Consider the following 24,462-nt stretch of genomic DNA (forward strand, 5'->3'; position numbering starts at 1 on the left):
TGCATAATGTTAAATTCCTGCCCTTTCCCTATCTTGCAACGCAGTGCTGCAAGGTGACTTGAGGCGCTGTATGATTCTTTTATGTGTATATGCCATAAGTACTAGTAGTGTGCTCTCTGTTGTGACGCAGTTTCACTACTATGTAGCATGCAGTCATTATTTAGGTGCAGAATATCACCCCATCTATAGTACGGGCATCACCACAGCCAGTTGCAGTGAACAAGTAGCATACTGCAGTTTCTTTACTATAACGAGGCATGAAACATCATAGTGGCACAGTTTCTAAGTGTACAGCAATTGCAAAGAAGAGTCCTAACTAGTCAAAAATTTGCTCCAATCGTCACTGGCGAGAATTTGATTTTATTGTTGTGATTATCATGACTCAATGGTTAGTGGTTTAACTGCACCTTAGTGACAATTCAAGAGTGCATACATTTCTGCTGATGCCTTATGACCAACTCACTCTACAGTTCCTTACATCATGTAACATATTCACTAAAGACGAACATCAATATATTTCCTCTGTGCAAAATAGCAGTGCTTAATTTATAAAACAATAAGTGCCCGGGCTCTAGTCATCAGGCCACTTCCGCTTGCACAGCCCAGTGCTATTAATAAGTCACACTCCTACAAGTTCTTAATGTTTATTGAATTAATAAATAATAGCTGTTGTGCTCAACTCTGAATTTAAAAAACAGCGCCACATCTGGCAGACTGTCATAGGTACCGGTGCTGACAATTAAGTGCCAGTGCTGAACACCGGTAACCACCGGCTCAAATTACGCACTAGCAAATAGCCCTTCGCCCACAACCCATGAAACATGGGGGATGTTCTCCCCGAATTCTTGCTGTGGAATCGTTCCTGGCCTTGTTAAGTGTAAATATCCAACTGTATCCAAGGTGGGTAAGGCCATTGACAAATACTTGTGCATACTGAAAGACTCTGGTGCTTGCCACTCTACTATGGAAGCTTTTTTGTAAATGTGTAATTTTCGTTGACACATTATTTGTTATTACACTTCCCAATCAATTTCCCCCTGAGGGACTCTTTAAGCAGATCAAGCTGAGCGGAGCAGCCAGAGGTAAATTTTGCAGTGATGGAAATATAGGGGTTTGGTGAAATTTTGGGGTTCGACCCCAAATACCCACGATGGAATACCCATTTAGCCAGCGAATAAAATGTTTTACCACATAAAGTTTCACAATATTTACATTTGTAAAATAATTTTGTTGTGTAAATTCATGTTTTATGAAATATAAACTCGACATTGCATTGCTAATCATATAATTTACTTGTGTAATTTGAACATAATGTGCAAATGTCTTCCTTAATCATGCGTTGTGTGTCCTCCACTGGCTCCTACAGTACCTGATTTAGGATAGGTCACATTATAGACATCGTCATCGAGGATTTGAAACTCATTTTCTGCAAAGTTGAGGCTTTCGGGTGTATATGATGGTGGGCTAAAGTTGATTCCTTTGTACTTGAAGTACTCCAGAGACATTTTATAACTAGAATGAAAAGAAAGAGAGTTTAATGTCAGGTAACTCTGGATGTCCGAGCAAAACAAACTACCTTAAGGCATTTAGGCTTAACACACCACGTTAAAACTATTAACCTCCATATGGCAGTTGCTGTTTGGAAGATCTGCAATGATAGTGAAGATTAGCGAAGCCACTAAATATACATTTACAAACCAAAAAAGGTGGCTGGGGACACAAATGCACACACTGTACTATACACAGTGTCCCAACTAGTAGTGTCAAAATATCCGCAAGTGTCTGGTGCTCTAGGAGGAGGAAGAGCCACCAAGTCTTCCCCTGCTGGAAGAATTCCAAATAAAACAAATATTCTCAGAGAACTCCAATAAATCAAAGTTGAATTTGTGGCATCAATAGTCTGTTATTAATTTTCACATCTGGTTTTCAACTTCACCCTCACCAACATGTGTTTTCTCTTTGCTGTTGATGTTGTAGCAGACTTCCTTGGGGCTACATTTACAAATATTACAAGGTTTTAGGAAGGAGTCCCTAAGTACAATCGATTGCTGTACCATCAGTGACCCAAAACACCTTTTGCTCGAAACATTTGCGTGATCTGTTCGCATGTTATTCCGTATGTTTCATCCCTCAAATTACCAAAGGATACTGTTTTACAGCTAGCTAATGCCGGCCAATGCCATTTAATCAAAGTGAATTGTCTTGGTTAGTTGTTCTCGTCGTGATTGGCTAAGTGTTTCTGTCTACATGTGGCATCTAGCTTTGTTGTATTTTTGGGGAACTGGTGCCTCTGGCCAAACAGATTTTATTGGGGCCAATTTCCTCGTACCTGTTGTGGTGCAACTATCTATCCGTGGGATCGATCAGGGTTTGCCCTATGTGCACGTTTGTCTTTGGGCTCAGAGAAACCCCACCGGTGAATTGTCATTCGCTAAACGTGGGTTGTGGTCTCAGGGCCTGTCGGATCATGTATATCTGACTGGGGGTTGATGGGGAGGTCCCCTTGGGTGAATCCGACAGCAATGATAAGAGTTTGCTAGGACTACTGTGAATAATGTTGCAGCCATCGATACCATTTTTATCGACACCCTCAATATTGTACGTACAGTTGTCAGAGCGTACATTGCTATTGTCTTTAATGATTTTAGCTTTGGTATGCGAATCTCGATCTTGGCGTACATTGACATTGTTTCTACTAGTATCAACACTGTTATGTGTGCATGTATTATGACATACATTGACATTGTTTCTACCGGTATCAACACTGTTGCGCGGGTATAGGTTATGGCATTCATTGACATTGCGTTTATGGGTATTGACATTGTTATCCAGGCAGGTTATGGCATACGTTGACATTGCTTTTTTTGGTATCGTAATTGTTGGGCCTGCACACATCATTTAATACATCGACATTGTATTCACCAATCCTAATAAAAATATCAATATCAGAAAATTTGCATTGAATGACATATGGGCTATTCCTTACACCATCATGCATTGCCGAAGAAGTCACCAGGTCTGGTTGTTTTATACCTCAAAAAGCTGTGTTATTGAACAATGGGTTTATATATGGTTTGTGAGTGTGAGTGTGAAAATAGGAATATTTGTGAAGATGCAATATGCACCACAAGGCTGAAGGTAATGAAATGTCATCCCTTGGCTGTGTGTTTCCATGATAAAGGTTCAGTTTTAAATCATCATGGTTGAAAATTGAACTTTCACTCTTCTAAAGCCAATAAGCTCTTTGAAGTTGATTGATATGCTTACCTTTTATCTACAACACTATGGGCCATATGTAGGTAGCCTAACATTTACCACTTCATAAATACCGAATTTTACCGATTCGGTATTTATGAAGTGGTAAATGCTATGTAGGTAATCCATCGGTAATATTTACCGAATCGGAATGGGTCGGTAATTTAGAATCAGTATTTACCGATTCGGTAATGGTAACTGGCTTCCCATTGATTCCTATGGGCCAGGAGGCCCATAGGAATCAATGGGAAGCCAGTTACCATTACTGAATCGGTAAATACTCGGTAATGGGGGGAGCACAATCAAGGGTGGCAGGGTGTCACAGTGACACCCTGTTGCACCCCTGATTCCTGCATGTGTGCACATGTGGCACACATACATGCCCTAAGGGCATGTATGTCTGCCACATTGCACACTTCAAAGTGCAAAGAAATGCTTTTTTACAGCTAATCGTCATTTACCACCAACCTTTAGCTCTGTTGTTATGTTAGACAGGCTGGAAACTGGGACAGAGAGGGTGTAATGGTTGCCAAAAACCATTTTTTATGGGCGTGAAATTCTCAGGTAGACACACATCTAGGGTGGGCTACCAAGCTCCACAGACTGATGGAGGAGTCCTGACATTTGGAAGTGGGAGGAATGTTGCACTCTGGGATAGCCAGATGCCTCACATTGCAGGTAGAAAGGGATCAGGTAGTGCATTGTTGTGATTGCTGCATACCCAAGCACACTTTCTAGGCATAAATATGGCACCCGGACCTCACATCACATTTTCACTAAAGAGAGGACCTAAGGACTGTTCTTCTGGAATCTGGAACTGGTAAGCGAGGCTGCACAGACCCCTGGACTGCACCTGGTGATCCTTGGGCAAGCAAAGAGGACTGTGCTTGTGGTGCCTGGCTCATTAAAAGTCATCCCCAACCTCTGGGCAAAAGAGGTGAACTCCAAGAGTTATTTGGTTAGCTTCCTGTTTAAGCTACAGGGCCACAAAGGCTGAATTAGCCTGCATTGGCAAGTCAGTGGCCTCAATTGCTTAAATGCTGGCTGGGAGACCAAGATCCAATGTTCAAAGGTTGCATCTGAGTTCGCTGGACACAGTAGAGTCATCTGAGGGAAGTTTGGCCAGCCAAGACACCAGCCTCAACCAAAGGTAGCTGCTGCTTTCTCTGTGACAGTAGACCAGTTGCTGGACCTACAAGGACTTTAAGGGACAGCGATCCCTGTGGCCAAACTCACTCTACCAGGACCGTGGACTGAGGAGTAGCCCCAGGAAGCCCCCTGTTGACAGCACAGCATCCTCAGCATCTTCAGCATCCTGTATCCCTAACATCAGGACCACTCATTTGTAGTCTATGGCGGATCACCTAGAACTGGACTGGAGTCTGCTTTGGTGACAAGGTAACTGTCCTAAAACTAGAGGTGGGAAGTGAACTCCATTCCTCCAGTGGAGATTCCTTAATCTGCATTCCACTTGGAATGAGGAGGTCAGCAAAAACTCCACACTCCGCTGAGTAGCAGGTTTTATCACCACCAAATTGCCTGACAGCGAGATGAAGAAAATGGTGGCCAGCTGAATGAATTATAAAGACGTGAGTGCACCAGCAGCGACATCCAGCATTGAAGGGTGGGTAAAGAACCCATTAGTGGCAAAATCTAACAGCGAACAATCAGAGTTCAAGACAGTCACAGGGCAGCTAATACGATGAAAACAAGATGGATGTTTGGCGGGCCGCTTCAGACGAGTTTTTGTGGTGTGTTGATTCATATTGGGTCAGTTCATACTTGAGGATTATCTTCTGCCCCATTCTACCCTAATCAATGCATGGTGGCAGCCCACATTGGGCACATCATGCTGGGATCGGGTATTGATATGCCTCTACAGTTTCCACATGGTTTAAAGGTGGCAAAATGGCTTTATTCTTAACACATCTTTTGAAAAAATTAGCTGCCGACTGCCATCTGCTCCTGGGCACCCTTTTGTGGTGCCTGTATTTGTTGACGCTTGCTGGTGCCGATAGTGGTTTGGGTGATCAGAAGAAAAAGTGGATTTTAATCATTTTCATGATTTCCTCCATTTTTGAGGGGTTATTTTTGCGGACTGCCCAAGGCACCCCCAAAGTTGCATTGAGCAGGGCTAACTTTGATTTTCCTCACTCTGCGCCGAATTTTGTGCGCTTGCTCCACAGAATTTCACAGATCCAGTGGCCAAGCTGGTATGGGCCCTTGCATGTCTATTTACTCTTCTAGTCAAAAGAAACAAAATGGGCTGTAGAGAGGTACTTTTCAGCACGTGTAGTGGAGGTGGATACACCCTCCCAAAGTAAAGTTAGTAAACATAGGGATCCACCCTCAGATATATATGTACATCAAATCCTCCCAGATTAAGTATGTATTCCTACAGTGGTGGAAAGTACACACAGGTTGTTTAAATACCACTCACACACCAAAAGGGCCCTTGGTGTCATGCTTCATCATAGGGGTCTTCCCGCCCCTCTACGGGACGGTGCGTGCTACGACCTACGTCTACATGGGAGCACTGTTGTTGTGAGACAACTATGTGTCGTGTAGGGGTGTGAAAGGAAGGGTCAGGAGTGAATAGGAAGGTGAATTAAAAAATACCTGGCTCGTTGGTCAAAACTCTTTAATATACCTTAGAGCTGGTATTAATAAAATGTGGGGAAGGAGGTGTATATACCTCAATGAACTATGCCTCCTACATCTGCCGACATGTTTTGAAGCCCCCCTTAAGCTTCTTCTTCAGGCCTATAAGGATCCCTTCCTATACTCACAATTATAATAATGGTGCGTGATCTATTAATCCTGATGGTGATATATGTCAAGTGTAAAGAGTATGGTGCAAATGAGTTCACTGCACGCAGTCATGAAGCCTCAATAGGTCGTAGTAGTCGTTAACTTGACAATTGTGGGAATAAAGCGCCATGAGCCTTGAACGGGTGGGAGGGGTGCCTAATAGGTAATTACTCCTGGGACACTGCCCTGCCTCGTGTGGCCTCCCCGTTGACTCCGCTTTTTAATTCACTTTCCCATTCACTTCTGACCCTTCCTCTCACACCCCTACATGACACATAATTGTCTCACAACAACAGTGCTCCCATGTAGACGTAGGTTGTAGCACGCACCGTCCCGTAGAGGGGCGGGAAGACCCCTATGATGAAGCATGACACCAAGGGCCCTTTTGGTGTGTGAGGGGTATTTAAACAACCTGTGTGTACTTTCCACTACTGTAGGAATACATACATCTGGGAGGATTTAACGTACATATATATCTGAGGGTGGATCCCTATGTTTATTTACTCTTATAGCCAACTCTGTTACTCACTTGTTATATATTTGATCTGTTCATCAGGAGTTTAATTTGTCAGCGCAAGCAGGGTACGCAAGCAGAAGTGACGATGGCAACGTCTTGCACACAGCTTTTTGCTGAGAAATTGTTGGCCCACAACTGTCATTCCTGGATACCTAATGTGAAACATGTTGAGCCCTTATGTTCAAGGGCTCACTAGTAGGATTTTCTTGTAACTGTTAATGGTCGTGTTCCTCTTGTAAAAACGATTAAAATTACTACCTGTCTTCATGTCCGCTATGGAGCAGGAAAACCCTTCTGTGGAAAGTAATAGACACTCAGAAAGCGATCTACAGTTGGCGCATATATGTTGAAGATAAATAGTTCCTGGTTGTCTTTGATGATGTGCGACATAACCCTTCAGTCTTCTGTATCGTTTATATTCTGGATTACTTTAATACCTGCAGATCTGGCAAAGATATTGGTGACACCATACTTCTTATCGGAATCAGGGGAGCACTCCAGATGCGAGTAACAATTGTTTAAGAGATTTTGAGCGTTGTCCTGGTCTATTCAGGCCTCTTGAAACAGAAGGATGCCCCTTCCCAGTTTGTGACAGTATTCAATTAGTTTCCTTCTTTTGACTGGATGATTGAGGCCTTTTAAGTGAAGTGATAAGACCTTAAGAGTGGTATTAGACATGGTGCTTGTTGTTTGTAGAGTTTAGTTGCAATTGGGAGTGTCTGTCGAGCAACAGAGAGGTGTAGAAACACTAGTTAATGTGACAGTTCAAGGAGTGGGGGGACCTGGTCTTGTATACATGGGGTATTCCCGGGCAGTCAGAGATGCAGAGGGGTGAGGAGTAGGGTAACTCAGTGGCATAGATGTAGAAAAAGGAGAGCAAGGTAAATAAATAAGAATTCCAAAGGCAAGACATCTCATAGGACATGTAGGAAATGGTTGTTTGTGTTGTAGGAGTTGAGGGTGAATGTTGGCTACTGGTAAATATTCGCTTAGACAGTATCACTGTATTGAAACTGGAAAAGTGTTGTCGTAAATCTCAATGAGAGGGCTGATATGTCTAGTCCCATGTAGACATTCGGGGCCAGAAGTAATATTGGCTGAGTATATGAAGGGCGATGTATGTGAATGGGCAAATGCGTAGATGCAGCATGGAAAGGGTGAGTTGATAAGTGAGAACAGGTACATGTTGGTATGAGACTCTTGTGGTGATTGATATTGAGAAAGGGAATGTAGAAAAAGACAGCAAAGATGGCAAAGTCTCCTGAGGCAGTGTGGTACATTGTATGCTGATGTATGTTAATGTAGTTGAACAATGGTTTCCAACAGCAGTATCATGTATGTCATGAGTGCCTGGGAGTAAGCAAAGTCATGTCCTGCTCCGCGAGATTTGAGAGAGAATGACAAGATCATGGTTTCTCCAAGTCGGACATATGTACGCATGAGTGTGTATGGGAAGATGGGAAGGTTTGATGTGCAGACCTGTACGTTCAAAGTCTGGAAGACTCAGGGCTTTATAGCAGTAGACTGTAAGCTATTGGTTGTAAGTTTCTTATGTAAACGTACATATGGAAGCGTCAGTAAAATGAGATGTAAGCACTTTAATACTATCAGATATCCCAATAGTAATATAGACATCAGGAAAATCAGATAGTTCAGATACCTCATCTACAAAAACTAATATCAGAAATACATCAAGAGGGTGAAGAGAGAATATAGAGTCTGAGTTTTATCTAACTGAGAGAAAACTGCATCGGAACTGTCATCAAGTGATCCTGGCACAGGATGAGAGCTGATGGTGAATCAGGAGCACATATCTTGGTGTTGCTTGTTATGGATGTAAGATTAAAGTTCAGTGGGATCATCAAGAATTAAAGTGTTACCCATGTTGATGATTTGAATCTGTCTCGGCCAATGAAGGAGAAGCTGATGTTCAAAGCAGTGAGTGAGTTCTGCAGGGCTAAAAAGCCTTTCCTCATGAAAACAATCTCTTTAGTAGAGCCTTGGCCTATTCTGATCTTGTTGTCATGCTATATTAGTGTTTTGACATCCTCCTGTGTCATAGGATAGTTTCAGTGTGCTGGAATCTGAGTGGTCTGAAGATGAGCAGGCATGGGGTTCTTGTGGATCCATTGTTCTAAAAGGAGACACAAGAGCATGCCAGGTTTTCGGTCCGTACAGGTAGTCCAAGAATACTTAGATTTCCTCTTATATTCATATTTTCAAGGTCAGTAATGGTTCTGGAAAAGGGTGCTGATCTGTTTCACTGTGGCCTGGGTGATTTTTGTTGTATTTGCGGTTCTCCTCTTCAAGCACAGTTATTCTTCATTCGGCCTCACCAGTACATTTGTGTAGGGTTTGAGGTCATTTCACATGGCAGAGATCTTAGTTTGTAAGAAATTGGTGTTTGCTTTGTGCCAGTTCATGAAGGGAGGAGAGATTCCGAAGAATTAGGTCCATTTTCTCATAGATGTTTAAAGATTGTTATGGCTTGGGAGGCGATTCAATGACTGGAGGATCTTGTTTAGCCGGTTTGAAAGATGCTTTCTGTTCTTTGCTGTCTGTGGTCCTTTGCATCTCTGGTGTCCTTTTTGTCAGACATTGTGGGGAGCTATTAGACCCATTTGGGTTGATGCAACCTACATTCTGGAATTCTCAGTATGCGTCTTAATCTGTATACCCAAAGCGAGTCGGCTTATGATGAAATTAGGCAGAGCAGCAGTTCTGCTCACCACAAGTGACACAAAGAATGCACTGCCTGCTGAGGAGTAGCACGGTATGGAAAATAGGGTAGCGTATGTGTGATCTCAAGCAGTTGTTTCTGCAATGCAATGCCTCTCAGACCATAAATTACCATCGGTTGTGGAGCCGGGATCTGCACAGACTCCCTACCCAGGTTCAACCAATGAACTTCATCTTACTCTGGTGCAATTTTTCACAAAAGGTATGGATCCCCGTATTCAAATTTTTCAGTACAACCCAACTTGTTCAATAAATACTCTTACGCTGAAACTTTGTCTGATTCGTTATCTTTCTTATTGTTTTTTCAAAGATTCTGTATCATACTTTTGCAGGTACATATAAACGATTTACACACTTTACAGTAACAAATATGTGACATACTTCACTGTGACAATTACAAATAGTTAATAAAGATTCACGATTCAAACAACAGCTGATAGTATATGGCAACATAACTTACACATAAACAGTCCATAAACAGAGACGTCTTTTTACATTACACATATATGACATATATCTACAAGTGCTTTGTTCCTCTAGCTTATTGCAAATTAAACCAAATGCCTTATTGGGGTATCCTGTGTCCTACTCTTGTTTATTGCTCGGACCGAATACCTTTGCGTCCTCACACTTTTTTGTATACTAACATTCTAAGGTCCTGACAAGGTCAGAGCTTTGAATAAATAAGTTGTTATGGCGCCCTTAATCACGCTTTCTGCAGGGTGCCTCGTGTGCACCAGTTAATTGTTTGTATGGGCTCTTTTAGCATTTGGTATCTGACATGGTCAGCAGTACTGGCGACTGAGACGGGGGGCCTGTGGTGGACGTTGGCTGCAGTAAAACATAAGGGCACCGCTTTTACAATTTACGCTGCTGGAAGAGTGTGCATTGCTAATACAATTAAATAATTTTATAATCATACAGCTCTGCTCCAATTTGTGTCAGCGCAAGGCTTAATTTTCCTTGAAGGTTACATGGGTTAGGAGGGTAAAGAGGCCTGAGTCTTACTTCAGTCTTACTCCATGTATTCCAGCTATTCACATTAAGTCAGAATTGCTGTGGTAGGGTGCTGTGGATAGAGTTATAGAAGGTGTGCATGCATCATTTTACCATCCCCTTTGCCTGCACACTAACCTTTAGGAAGACGATTCAACTTTATTGTTATCCCTACATTCCGTCAGATGCCAAGATGCCAGCTTGTTTCAGTGTTCGAGACCAGAAGGCAAAGAGGCTGGCATTTGATGGGCCTACTTTGGTCTGGACTCTGTCTGTAATTTAGGGGATCCTGGATTTCAGGAACCTAGCGGCGCTTGGAGATTACAAAGTTGGCGGTCGTTTTCCCGGTACCCGCAGTGGTATTCTTTGTGGTAGCTTATAAATCATCAATCTTTTTTTATTCTTAATTCATTTTTATTAGCTGTTTTGTTCATGGCAGGATGTTATTTCACACCTCTACACCCACGCATAGGAGTATAGGTCAAATACACAATCTCTTATTGAGGAGAAGGCCGCTGAATCCCACTGCTTTATACTTTGCACTGGTCTGTAGTTGCAAGAGACTGGCTCAGTTGTTGTCCGGACTGCTGAATCGCTGAGTAGCTGTTCCTGCGTTGCTGCAACTCTCACTACCATCTGGGGGAGGGCTGGATAGCTTCTATAGCAAGATGGGGTTCCTTCAGTCAGATGTAGGTTTCTCATGAAATGCACCTTCTTGTTGGGGGGAGAGCGATGCACTCACTGAGATAGCTTTGCAACCAGGCATGGTGCTGCATGTAGTAGTGGATCCCACATGGGCACTGGAGATAGCAGGTGGTGAGCAACGAATATCTGGAGTGAGTTCTGCAGAGCAGCAGATGCGGCGGAAGGCAATCCCCCTGCCTTTAAATGTCTTTTACCATCAACGTGAATCATATTGGGGGACTAGTAATACAGCTCACAGCAGTGGAACATCCTCGTGGCACTGCAGGCACCATTTCCTTGTCATATAGCCACATGTGTAGTTTTGAGTTGGGTTTTAAACGTAGTATCTGTGAGGCTACAGGGGCTTTGGGGACAGCAGTGCACTCAGGGGTTCGTCTGTGGTACTATCTTGGCATTTTGGAAGGGGATGGCAGCGGATTTGAGGAGGACACTGAATGCAATCTCTTCTCAGATGCCGTAGCTTTAACTTCAAGCAGCAATCTTCTCTGGGCTCGAAGCCACACCCCCTAATTAGGACATGTACTTTAAAGGTTTACATGTCTTGGTAGTGAAAAACTCCCAAATTCTTATTTCATTATTGTGAGGCCTTTCCCTCTCCTAGAATAACATTGGGGATTCCTTATTACATTTAATAACCTCTAACTCCAAATTGAGAGGAGGTAGATTTGTCATCGGAATTGTTATGATAAATACTCTTTAAAGGCTGTCGGATTTATGGTTACACTTTTGAAAATTGCACTTTTAGAAAATTTCTATAACCAAAAAAGGGCAACCCAATACTCCCCCAGGGAACTGGGTAATCAGTACACAGAAAAAATGTTCCTGGAGAAATTATTTGGACAATACTTTTCAGTTTGCTGGTGTAACAAATCAATGAAATCAAATTAACTTTCTTTAATTTGGTATCACATTTAAATTCATAAATTAGCATGATACCTGCTAAAACTCATGTGACATAAAAACATGCAATTAAAAAAACTGCAACTATAGTAATGCTGGCTTAGCGTGTTTAAAATTGAACGGCAAAAGTAGAGGGCAAATATACTTCTGTCGCAAACTTGCCCACCTGGGGCCAATAAGGGTAATATGTAAAGTGTCTTGTGCAACACATATGTCATAAAAACAGGTCAGAGGATTTCCAATTACAGGCAATTCCTTAACATGTTCCTGTTAAAATCTAGGTCACTTTTGTGCCAGACAGAAAAACCATAATAGTATAGAACTTAATCTTATAAAATCCTCTATGTAACCAATCCTGAGCGCCTCATTAACAATCTCTGAAGGAACACTCTGGGGTAACTGTAATATCCTTGGAAGGATTTATTTTCAGCTGTTTGTATCAAGGAGAAGGGCCTGTACCCCCATGTGTCAGCCCCAAATGACATAGTGAGGGTGCGCTTAGCTTGATAAATTGATATTCAAAAGGACTGATAAACAAAATATCCCTATAAATGATGTTAGAGAGGAGGAACTGATGATGTTTCGGTCTCTAAAGGTTAGGCCTGAATGAGAAATGTCTCTACGCTCACGGAGTTTGCTGAGTTTTTCCCACTCTATGCTCCACGTAACCCACGGAGTTCAGAAAAAGTCTGCAGAGCTGAGTTTTTTCCTCGCTCACCGTTGTTAAGTTTGCGAGCACGAGCAAGGAAAATCTTACTCCAGACCACCTTCTGGTGAGATTTCTCCACGCGATCGTTCGTGGATGGTTGCTACTGCTCACGTTGAGAAACCTTCCATTCGCATTGAGGAAGCTGCCACTCAAGTAGAACATCTACTCCAGGCGCATAAAGAAGCAGCACTATTGCGCTACTCGTGGTGCCATTGGTGTAGTAAAATCTTTTACAGAGTGGAACAAACAACCAGCACTAAAAATCATCATGGACAGCACGGCATAATGCAATCAGCTACTTAAGTAACTCTGTGTATCGCGGAGGAGTTGTTTTGGTCACTTTGCGGGGTTTCACGCAGCTAAACTCGGTGAACTCTGCCCAGGCCTTTTTATGCCAAACAATCCCCAAGACCACCATCACAGAGATGCCCAGAATGGGACAAACATCTGAATGGCCTAATAACATAAAACAATAATAAATGCAAAGAAATAAACAAACAGTATGCGCAAGAACATCATGTACAATGCTTGCCCACAATGTGTCACCTCTATATCACCAGAAGGGATTACCACTCAAGAAACACACAAAATGTGCCACCTTTATGCCATCAAAATATGCCCAATTGAAAATGTACCAGAAATGACCACTTGATTAAAAACATACCCCATCAAAGCACCCTAAAAGTGTTCATTTGAAAACAGCACATTGGGCCTCACAATAACAAAGACCGAAAACATATAAACTATATGCCTAATAAACGCATGTTTCATTGTGTCACATAGATGATTCAAAATGTGTATAAAGCTGCATGGAGAATCTCACCCATAATACGACCATCAATCTGAAAAATATATCCAAATTATCAGAGCACACCATTTGATTAGTAGATGTTCCACTTTAAGACAAAACCAGATAAGAAGCGCTATCAAATTGTCTGGCAGTGTTGAGTAACTTGTAAAATACAAATCAGCACCTAATGTAAATAAAAATAATTTTAACCAAAGTGAATGTATACATCAATGCACCTAACAGACATTATATTATGTACTTTCAACTTGCAATTGTCCATGTTAGTAATGTCTGAATTACAGCAAGACCCGCAATCACCCAAGATCATTATGAAGATGCTATAAAATTGTTGTGAACGACTTTCGAAACTACCAACACAGGTCACATGGGACGCTGTAGTGGCAAAAAACATCACTAGGAATAAATCTTAAACATGATTCTTCAGATGTAACTGCACCACTCCAGGTTGGATAACAGCTAGAAAATAGCTTAGTGCAAACATGAAAAAAAAACATTTACAAAGTTCAACCTCAACAATATCTAACATAAGAATGGATACATCAACACACGACACATTTTACAGGGCCAAAAAATGCTAGAATTTCCCTAAGGTACACACGTCTTTACTATCCCAAAGTACAGAATGTCAAAAACATAAACAAAGGAATGGTTGTCATGTGTCTCTGTAAGGCCTAGTAGGAAAGAATGTCATTTCTACATGTACACGGTTCTTCCCTACAGTTGCCTTCACTTTTTATAATCGACTTTTGACACATATTTGCATCTGTGACTCTGGGTTAGTTCTTGGAAACACCGACTTTGCTTACACTAAGGAACTTAACCCCTTCTGTGCCACGCCCTTTCCCCCTCCTGTGCCGGGCGTTTTATTAGTGGGTGGGGTTCATGACGAGATAGTCTCGTCATGGGCACAGCGCGACCGTGCTCCATGACGAGACTATCTCGTCATGGGCACTGAAGAGGTTAACGAGAACACTATTATACTGCCTTGGCATTGTGTACAAGGCCCACATGTACAATTGTGCAACTGCTGTTATTTACGTCTATATTGCAGCTCAGCTATCTGCAGAATAGTAACATTGGCAGCCTGACTGACATCTGTGTGAGGGGTGTCCAGTTCATGATCAAGACAGGGTCCTACATTCTCCCCCACCAGGTAATGGGGTTGGATCATCAAGTAGGGGGTTCCTTGGCAGGACATACACATACACCCTAGCCACATAGGTTAGGGTTTGCATGATAGGAGTAAGCATAATTGTTATAGGGAGGAGCAGGGCACAGCCTCACACTTACACTGGAATAGGCTGTGTTCAGTCCCAACACACAGGGCGGCATACCCCCTGTAGTGAGTCTGGAGCCAGGGCAAGTAGGGAGGACCTCTGTGCACTGTGCACTTCAAAGACCCTTCTTTGAAGTCTCCCCCACTTCAAAGGCACCACTGTGTATAAGAACTGGACTTCAGATCCTACCACTTCAGTAAACTTCTTGACCTGCTGTCCTGCTGAAGGACTGCCACTCTGCTGGACTGCTGCTCTGGAAGAACTGATTTCTACCTGTGCTGACCTGCTGCGTGCTGCCCTCCTGGTCTAGGTGAAAAAAACTGGACCTGCATCACTTGACCCCCAGAACCCAGAGTGACTCTAAGTACTAGTTGGCTAGATCACTGATCTGAAGTCTCGGGACATAAAAAGCTTCCTGCACCTGAACCTGCCATCTGTAAGTCTGCCCTGCCAATTGGTGCCACCCCAGTCCTGGAGCCTTGGACGTGGGCCTAAGGTGCTTGCTTCAACCAAACCCACACATCTTCTCTTGAACTGGTGCTTTGGCGCCATTGTGTGGATCAGAACTGGTGAATCGCCTCTGTTGAATCTCTGAATAGACGCATCACCTTTCGAACCACCACTGCGCAATGCTGTTCCCAGCTTGAGGTTTTCGTATCTTCGTCGACGGCAGCCTTGAAGCAACGCTGAGAGCTCTGCATCGCAGCTCCTGTGATCATCAGAGCCGATGCGTCACCACTGCTTCACAGATCAGGAACAGCGCATTGCCACCACTGCGAAGATCAACACCTATGCATCACTTTGAGATCCTGCATTTTCCTCATCGACAGGATATTCAACGTCAATGCAACCCGGACTAAGGTACTTTTGCTCAGAGGGCCAAGCCTGTTCCCTGTAGCCTGCCCGCACACTATTGTGGTCAGCCTAAACTTTTGACTTTGTCAAAAGCTACCATGGTGCTGGAGGTACCTGGCATTCTCTGGTGATCGCAGAAGGTTCTAGATTTCAGAAGAGAATGCAAGAGATTAGGACAAAAGAGGAGAGAGGAGAGAGGGGGAGAGGCAGACCCTAGGATATTTTCACAGAATACATATAAATACTGTTAATACAGACGGTGCCACAGGAAGGCATCCTTAACTTCTCCCTTCACCAGGCTAGATGCATGGTAAGAGGGGTTAAATAATAAGAGTGGCAATCAGTCACTCAAGGGGAAATAAGGTGCAGAGGGAGAGAGTGGGTCATGAAACTAATTTGTCTAGAAGGAAAAGACCTAGACCTTGAACTTCAATTTGGCCAAGAGGCAAGGCAAAGCAAAAAAAGGAATTGGGAAAAGGCTGAAAGTGTCTAAGACTGAATGTTATTGGCATTGGCAATATGATTTAGCCATGGTGTACACCAGTGTGGCTGTTGTTCAGCATAGATAAAAGTTAGTGGCATAGACTGGGGTGATTTGGATTGTAGGAAGATTGTAGTGTGGCAGATTGTGGTAGGGTGGAGCAGGGTAGATCGGGGTAGAGTGGAGATGGGTAGATTGTGGAAGAGTGTAGTGGGGTAGATTGGGGCAAAGTGTAGTGGGGAAGAATTGGGTAGATTGTAGTGGGGTAGAGTAGGGAAGAGTGAAGTTGAGTATGGTGGGGTAGATTTGAGTTGAGTGGGGTCGAGTGGAGTAGAATAGGGTGGAGTGGGGTGGGGTGGGTTAGATTGGGGTAGATTGGATTGGGTGGGGTAGATTCGAGTGAGGGAGTCAGGTAGATCTGTGTGGTAGAGTGGAGTAGATTAGATTGGGGTAGATTGGGGTGGATTGAGTAGTTTGGGCTGGAGTGGGTAGATGGGGTGGAGTGGGTAGATTGGAATGGAGTGGGGCAGATTGGGGTAGGTTGGAGTGAGGTAGATTGGACTTACCAGAAAGATTTTTATTGAGTCAATACAATCTAGCCTGTTTCCTTCATGCTTCGCAGTCCTGGGAAGGGGTGATTCCTATCTTGGGACTATATCAGGCTCGCTCTATCACTCCATTTGAAGATAGCTGCTTGCAGTGGTGGCCAGATCAAAATAAAACCACTTAATTATCACTATATCCTACGTTTCTACTCTGTCGAACTCAACTGAACCAGGAAGCACTGCCAGGCTCCCTTGACCAATCACCACGCTGCAATGCAGCATTGTGATTGGGAAGCACCCATGTCCCCTTGACCAATCACAACGCTGCAATGCACCCAGGCTCCCCTGACCAATCAAGTCAAGTCAAATAAAACTTTACTCAGCCAATAATGACCATAAAAGTACAATGCAGCGTTGTGACTGGTCAGCACACTGTGGCTCGGTGCTCAGATGGGAACTAGGGGCCTGTGCATGTTCTCCATGCAGGCAGTAATGGAGCCTGCATGGAGAACATGCAAAGTGCACATGACAGTTTGGCCGGCCCAAGAGGGCCAGTCAAAGTGTCATTGCACATTTAGGAGTGGGCAAACCACTCCTCCGCTGCTATGATCTGAGAGCAGAGCAACCCCGCCTACACACCGCCTGCAAAGCAGATGTAAAAAATAAAATGATAATAACATGATGTTATTATCATTTTATTGTTCCTTAGTTACACTGCTTAAAAGCAGTGGGGCACAGTTCCTCTACCCTAGCGGAGGAGCCAGCGGCGTCACTATGGGAGTGTGGGGGGTGCGGACCGCACCGGGTGACACCCTCACATGGGGTGACACCCAGCAGGGTGCAGGGGGAGGGCGAAGGCAGTGCAGAGCGAGGTTGCCTGTCTCTGATCACCGAGTTGTGGGCCCATCTTTTGAGCTGTCTGGAGGCCTACGAAGACGACTTTCAGGCACAGCAGCTTTGTGTACAAGCTGAGGCCTCTCGCCTGCTAGCCCAGCAGTTCTTCTCTTACTGAAGACAGTGGCTGCAAGACGGGGTTCTCACTCTCTTTCCTCTCCTTTCTTTTATTTGCTCCCCTGTGAAATGGATCCAAAAAAGAAAATCACTTTTGCTGGAAAATCAATGTCCTATTTTTCTGACATTTAATTCCAAAGGGCAGCATCAGGAATAAAAGATAAAAAATATGCAAAATAAATAACTAAATAAAGTAAGACAGAGTGGTAGCAAACTGGCCAGATTGATTTTATTCACACCCAAACACATTAGCGCCACTTTTACAGAGTTTTCCAGTGAAGCGCTATTTTTGTTGTCTTGGCCTTGTTTTCCCAGGGCTTGGAACTAGTGCACCAATCCTGGAGGTACTGCAATGTGAGGATTGAAAAACAAAATTTGTTCTGCTGCTCTGCATCTAGGGATGTTGTCTTTTTTTACCATACTGCTTACGTTTTTTAAGGATATAAGCAATGGTCATTGAAATGGGTCCATTCAGGGCCCTGTTGTCATGTCCTTAACTTTTCAGGCAAAAGCACTCACTGATTCTGAACAGTGAGTGTAAAAGCGTTAAGGTAACCTGTTCCTGCTTACATTTCACATGGTTTGCAAAATTTTGCATTCCCTATGATTGCTTGCTTTTTCCAGGATGCTGTCACTTTTTACTTGTAGGCCACATATTGCTCTTGCCCAGTGCGTAATTTAAATTGAGCCGCATCCAGGTGTTTATAGCTGGCAACAATTGGGTTGTAGTTGAAGGCAGTCTGAGATTTTCTCAGTGGGGCAGTATGGTGTTCAGTGGGGGAGAGGATGTGGCACTATGGCCAGAGCTGCTGAATTTGGAACTGGGGAACCAGGTTCAGCCTTAATAACCAGTCCACCAGACCACTCTCCTGAGAGAGCACTATCTCATGCTAGACATTAGAAGGCTTCACAAGACATTAGAATCCCTGGTGTCGTAGCACCAGCAGGTGCACCCTGGCATGACAAGTGTAGGTTAACCTTCAAGGCTTGTCCACCACTATTCACACTGAAGTTCACCTCCAGTCTTGCGGGCAGGCCTATGAAGCAGCACACCCTAGAACAACAGTGACCCTGTCACTGAGATCACAGGACCCTTGAGAAGGGCCAGCTCTAGGGCGGTGCAACCGGTGTGACCGCACCAGGTGCTGACTTTAGGTGGAGGCATCATTTTTGCAAGTCTATTATGGTTTTAAAAGCGCTTGCCGTCTCCTTCCAGGCCTCCAGCAATTTTCGGTAACAATAAAAATGTCATGATGACTCTGGTGATTAATGTTCTTCCTAGAGAGAGATCGGAATTTTGTCTAATGGAAGATTTGACTCATGGAAAGGTAGCTCAGAGGGTTGATGTACCTGCTGCAGAGAACATGTACCATGCAGATCACAAAGTGCACATAATGTAAATAGGCCAGTGGGCTACTGCTTTTGTCAGAGAGATCCTTTTGTTACTTGCAGTTTATAAGTTAAAATCCTAACATAGAACAGTGAGCTATTAACTGTCATCTACTCCGCAGCAACAAAAGTAAAAATTTTTATTAACTTTTGATACATTTGAGCTACAAACAATTTATTAGTTGAAATGGACAGATCATGCTGCAGATCGTGCATGATGAGGCAAATATGGCAGAACCATTATTATTTAGAAAACATTTGCAAACTAGGATTTTTAGCCATTCATGTTTGAACTGCTGTTGTGGAAAGGGGAGAAGTGCTGATGACAGAAACTCCATGGCTTCGAGACAAATGGCTTGTGCTTTTTATCGTATTTGGGGACATTCTGTGATTAGAAGTACATCCCACTTTGTGAATACATTTTACTGTCAATAACTCATTATAACCGTAAATAATCATGTGTATCCATTGGTTGATAAAACTGGGCAGTGAAACCAAACAAATACAAAAAATTGGGATGTTTGCACATTCTGGCCACACCTCTGGCTCTGCCCACTGATCCAATCCTTGGGTTTTTCCCGCCCTCTGATTTTCCGCCCACAGTTCCCCTACTTTTTTCCCCCCACTTCGACCACTGATATATCGTGTTGCTGGATAGTGGGAACACCACACCAGTACAAAGTACCATACCTATGATATTATAAATTCCAATAAACTGTTGACTAGCAGGTAGCCCACTGTACAACCTGATTAAAGAGTCATTATCACACTGTTGTTAACAGGCACATTTTGTAAATATAGGACCTACATTTACAAACGTTACGGAGGATTCTGTATGGTCCCGTTATTTGCCAACTGTGTCCACTGGAGAACTCGGAGCAGAGGAGGTCCATGCAGTAAGTCATGAGGGGGTGGCACCATGAGTTACCCGCACCGGGTGACACCAACCCTAGTGACGCCACTGGGAGGAGCCCCCACTGGCTGCTTGTTTAACTGGTTTAAAATTTCTTAGGTTTTTCAATATGCAGTTTTTTCATTTTCCATTTTGATTTTTATCTCTTTCACTGCGTTGGTGTACGATGTGTTTGGATTGAATCTGCAGCTTTTAAGACAGTTATGTTTATGTAGGTTGATGTTGTCGTTAACTAAATAATATTTGCATTCTTCTTTAACCGATTGTTCATCCTCTTGGGTCCATTCAAATCACCTTTAGTGCATCACTGGATGACTGAATATGCACCCTCCCAACTGCGTTTACAATGTTTTCTTTTTAAACAATCTCTGAATCTGCTCTCGTAATTCCGAATAAAACTGCCTGCATTACAACATAGTATCACTGAATACACTCCCACCCCCATTACATTTTATAAAACTGTGTCAATTGTATCAAAGTATCACTAAAATAACACATTGCTATTCCACATAAAGCGGTATCAATTTCAACAGAATATCTTCAAATTAGTTCTCAAATCCGAATAAAACTGTGTCCTAATTGTAGTTGTATTTATATAGCGCGCCGCTAACTATTCCACGCGAGGTGTAGAAGCGCTTTTCAGCAAGTGGCATGCTTCTCCGAAACCCAAAGTGGTTAAATGGTGCGTTAGTATAGGGAAATATAATCTGTTAATTCGAGTGGGCACGTGTGGGTCTGTTAGTTGGATTGAATATTATAAGGGAGGGATAGAGGAGGGGAGAGTCCAGGAAGTGTTATTGGGTGGATTTATTAAAACACCAACTAAACTGCAACAGTGTATCACTGAACCTACTCGCGGGGTTTCCTGCCGTTTGATATTTATAAATCAGAAAAAAAAACACATACCCATGTGGGGTTGGGAGCACTTTCAAAGAGAACAGTACATTTTCTTCGCACAAAAATAGAAACAATATAACGATAAATCGGCTACTTACCCTACGGAGGGAAATGAAGTGGCGAGTCTGCTGCTATAACCGACGGTAAAATACGCAACACTCTTCCAACACCCCCTTGTCCTCTCCCCTTTTCCCACAAAGGAACAGCGAGCTCCTACCGGGAACAGCCAGCGCCTACCGGGAACAGCCAGCCACGCCCTGCGCGTTCTTGGCAGCTCATTGTCTAAAAACTCGCGCCAATAAAGTGCCTTATATAGTATGGACGCTTTGATGCAACTGCGCCCCTCAAATTATGGTTTTGTTGATTTACAGGATCTCCTGTGTGGAATCACTGCGTTTGTACTCGGTGTAGGTTAAATAACTACTCAAGGGCTTCCACGTCCCATCTTCTATCTCCCAGCACAAGAAATATCAGTTGTATTACTGTATCCGAAAGGATTCAATGGTTCTACCGTGAAATGGCGCAGGCTGAGTTGATCTGCATGGAGGCAGCCTGCCCTGGGGCGCAGGACTTTAGACCTGTAGATTACAGGCAGGTCGAAGCAACACACCCTCCACCTCCCTCAACAGCCCTACCGGAAACAGAACCCCTTTCCTGCAAGGTAAAGCAGATATTGCAGAAGAAAGATAACTGCCCTAATCTACATTACTTAGAGGCAGATATCAGTCCTGCAGGCTCAACAAACACACCTAAGCAGCAGAAAACCTGACCACCAAACGACCTCTCCAGCAGGAAGCGGTGCCTCACAAAGCTCCGAAGTGGGTGCGCACACCATGGTTTACGTGTATCCGAGGCTAAAGTTTATCTGCCCTTTCGCAATGCAGAGCTCGCAGGTTTCCAATACTCAGGTGGGAGTTTCACAACCATTCCACGTTTTTAGGTCTCGCTGAGCCCCAGCGCTTGCGCTGGCTCGGAGAAATATTTTATAGTTGGGATTTTTAGAGTGCTGCCTGTGGCCTAAAGCTTGAGTGCACGTGAGCGTGCACGCGCGCAGCCGCCAATCACTGCTGCGCGCGCACCACTCACGTGCTTGCAGTTGCCACACGCAGCGCTCCCGTCCAAGCGATCGCGATCACTTTCGCTTTGATCGCGATCGCTATTACTTTCATTTTCACGGCCGCGCGGCCGTTACTTTTACGGCCGCGCGGCCGAAGGCTTGTTTTGTTTTTCAAGTGTTTACAGCTACAGCCTATGATCAACTGCTTAACCTTTTGTGACTTTTGGAAATCGCCAGACAAGTAATTGTTCCTTGTGTTGTCTTTGTTTTTATTACACAGAATATGCCCACTCCCACACCCCATATTCAAAGACTTCACTTTGAGATGACTTATTCCGTTTTAGGAAAGCCTGTCCGGTGGTCTCCTATCTTCTCTCTATTCAGTGCTTGTTTGGCAGTGTTATAACTTAACTCGAGCGCTTTAGAAGAGAATTAATAACATTACATTCAGTTTTTTTTTTTAATTATTAGCCACAGGGCCATTACATGAGAAAGCCTGTTGATGATTGCTGCCCTGTCCTAACTGCTTGCCTTTACCCCACTTCCGTCTCTCATGATATGTTTCTTAAATGCGCTGCAGACACTGTGTGGTCCTGGGCACGTACTCGTACTTCCGTGAGTTTCGTAACAGCAGCTATGAATAAGTTTGTCTATTTTTCTCACTCGTGCTGCATGGATAAATACTTATAAGGTCCAAAAGGCGAGACCGATTGCATTGCAAATGCTTGTATTTATAGGAAATGTGTGCCCTAAAGCTACTCCCTGGTTATTTTAGAACGTTTACCCACGTTTTCATTAGAGTAAAGTCTGGAGATTATACATGGGCTGTTGATATTATAGTTGAAGGATCGCTTCTATTTTAGACCAATCTTTTTATACTGGAGACAACTCTAGATGAAAGCGACACAAGACTCAGTGGGGTTTTAAAAGGTGCCCTGGGAGCCATATTGGATTGTACAGTGGTTCTGTACATTCCTGCACCCCCCCCCCCCTCCCTCCCCCCGAAAGAAATACAGCACCGCGATGGTTTACTGCCACGACTAAATTATAAGCGTATTCTCAAAGCTTCACTTTTTACTAAGCGCCTTTGAACAATTTGCAATCAATATAATGTTGTGAAAGTGTAGACTGAAGGGATGAATATATATTAAACGATTACAATACTTTGCGACTTGCCCACTTTCTTAACATGTGTTTAAACCACTCCTTCATGCTCCAGTCACAGCAGATGTCTCCGGTCGCTCACTCCTAAATTCTTTCCTGCTTAATATGGCCATCCCATAATACACCGTGCGGACGGTGTGGTATGTGCCCGGCCGTCTTGTATTTCAATGAACGACAGCCTTGTTTCTATTGTCATGTTCCTAAGGTCGTCAAGTCTCCTTGTATACTGAGTAAGAAGAAGAGCACGCTATGGCTAGGTTGTGCTTCAGTGTTCTAATTCATTTAACAGTTACTACCACTGACGTGCCTGGTTGAGGTTTTGTACTTCTAAGCCTACTTTGTTTGGACGTTGCGTATTTCCTCACGTGTCTTGCACATTAGCTTGCTAGTGGGGTTGTAATGGCTGCGGGTACCGTGAGCACGAGTGGCGGTGTCGTGAAGAAGACCGTGGGGTACAGCACTGGCTCAAGACAGCTTATGGCTTTGCAACGGACAGGAACAACTTCCGCAGGTACTAGGGGAGGGGCAGCAGGGTCGGAGATCCGAAAGGACCAGCACAGCAGTATTTATTTATTTTTATTTAGTGCATTTTTATATTTTTAAATAGTCTGCAGCAAGGAACTTGGCAGCAAGGCCAAATGTGTTAGTCATACTTACCTACTTAGGTGGACCCGAACAGGCTGCATTTTACACATAAAACACCTGCTCTAGAGATATTTATGTGCCCAGCACTTTCCAGGATATAGTAACGTAGCACGACGGCCAGAGCTGTCGACTTTGGAACTAAGGAATCATGTTAGAGTCTAGTTGTCGGTTCAACATCACGTGATTCTGGGCAAATCACGTAATCTCCCCGTGCCTAACAAAAAAAAATGCTGCGTGCAATCTAGTTTCTTTATTCTGTAACACAGTTTATCATACATTTCTTTCCTTTCCACCATAATAAACCCTGTTTATCTTATCTCAGCCGCCCGCAATTCTGTTGTCACATCAGGCTTTCTGCATATGTTTGTTTTCAATGGCCTCATGTTTCTTTATTTACTTATATTTATTGCTTTATATTTCTCTCATTACCGGTGCCTGCCCAGCCGTCGTCCTCTGTCTAGACCAGCAAACGAAATACACCCGTTCCCGCTGCAACAGCATCAATGCAGCATGCCCCCCTTTCATACAGCCACCCCCACAATAAGGCGCAAATACGACCCTTGAACAGTCCAAAAATACCGCCAATTTAAGCAACAAATTAAATTCCTAATCTTAGCAGCAGCTTTTATATAATCTGTATTTATAAAACGTATATTCACCAGTGTGCATATTAGCCTAAATAAAACAGATTTCATATTACCCAACAGTAGTTATTGTATCGACCTCAGGAGGATAAAAGGCTCAGTCAACACGTTGGGATTTGAACCTGTGACCTTAAGGTCAAA

The 24,462-nt window shown here is 43.5% G+C and overlaps 1 protein-coding gene across 3 annotated transcripts in view; it reads right to left on the minus strand.

Moving 5' to 3' along the window:
- LOC146809665 (sulfotransferase 2B1-like) overlaps nucleotides 1-24,462 on the minus strand; it is a 641,816-nt gene that overhangs the window by 400,564 nt on the left and 216,790 nt on the right. The window contains exons 1-2 of one of the 3 annotated variants that reach the window (XM_085616516.1): nucleotides 21,561-21,683; nucleotides 1,370-1,512 (exon numbers count right to left, since the gene is read on the minus strand). In XM_085616516.1, coding sequence (XP_085472642.1) covers nucleotides 1,370-1,512; nucleotides 21,561-21,646 — 229 coding nt within the window. In that variant the 5' untranslated portion in view covers nucleotides 21,647-21,683. Of the gene's footprint in view, nucleotides 1-1,369; nucleotides 1,513-20,909; nucleotides 21,434-21,560; nucleotides 21,684-24,462 lie in introns of those variants that run through there. The other 2 variants (XM_085616517.1, XM_085616518.1) reach the window with 2 other exon arrangements.

This window comes from Triturus cristatus, chromosome 7 (genome assembly GCF_964204655.1).
Source record: "Triturus cristatus chromosome 7, aTriCri1.1, whole genome shotgun sequence".
Classification (NCBI taxonomy): Eukaryota; Metazoa; Chordata; class Amphibia; order Caudata; family Salamandridae; genus Triturus; species Triturus cristatus.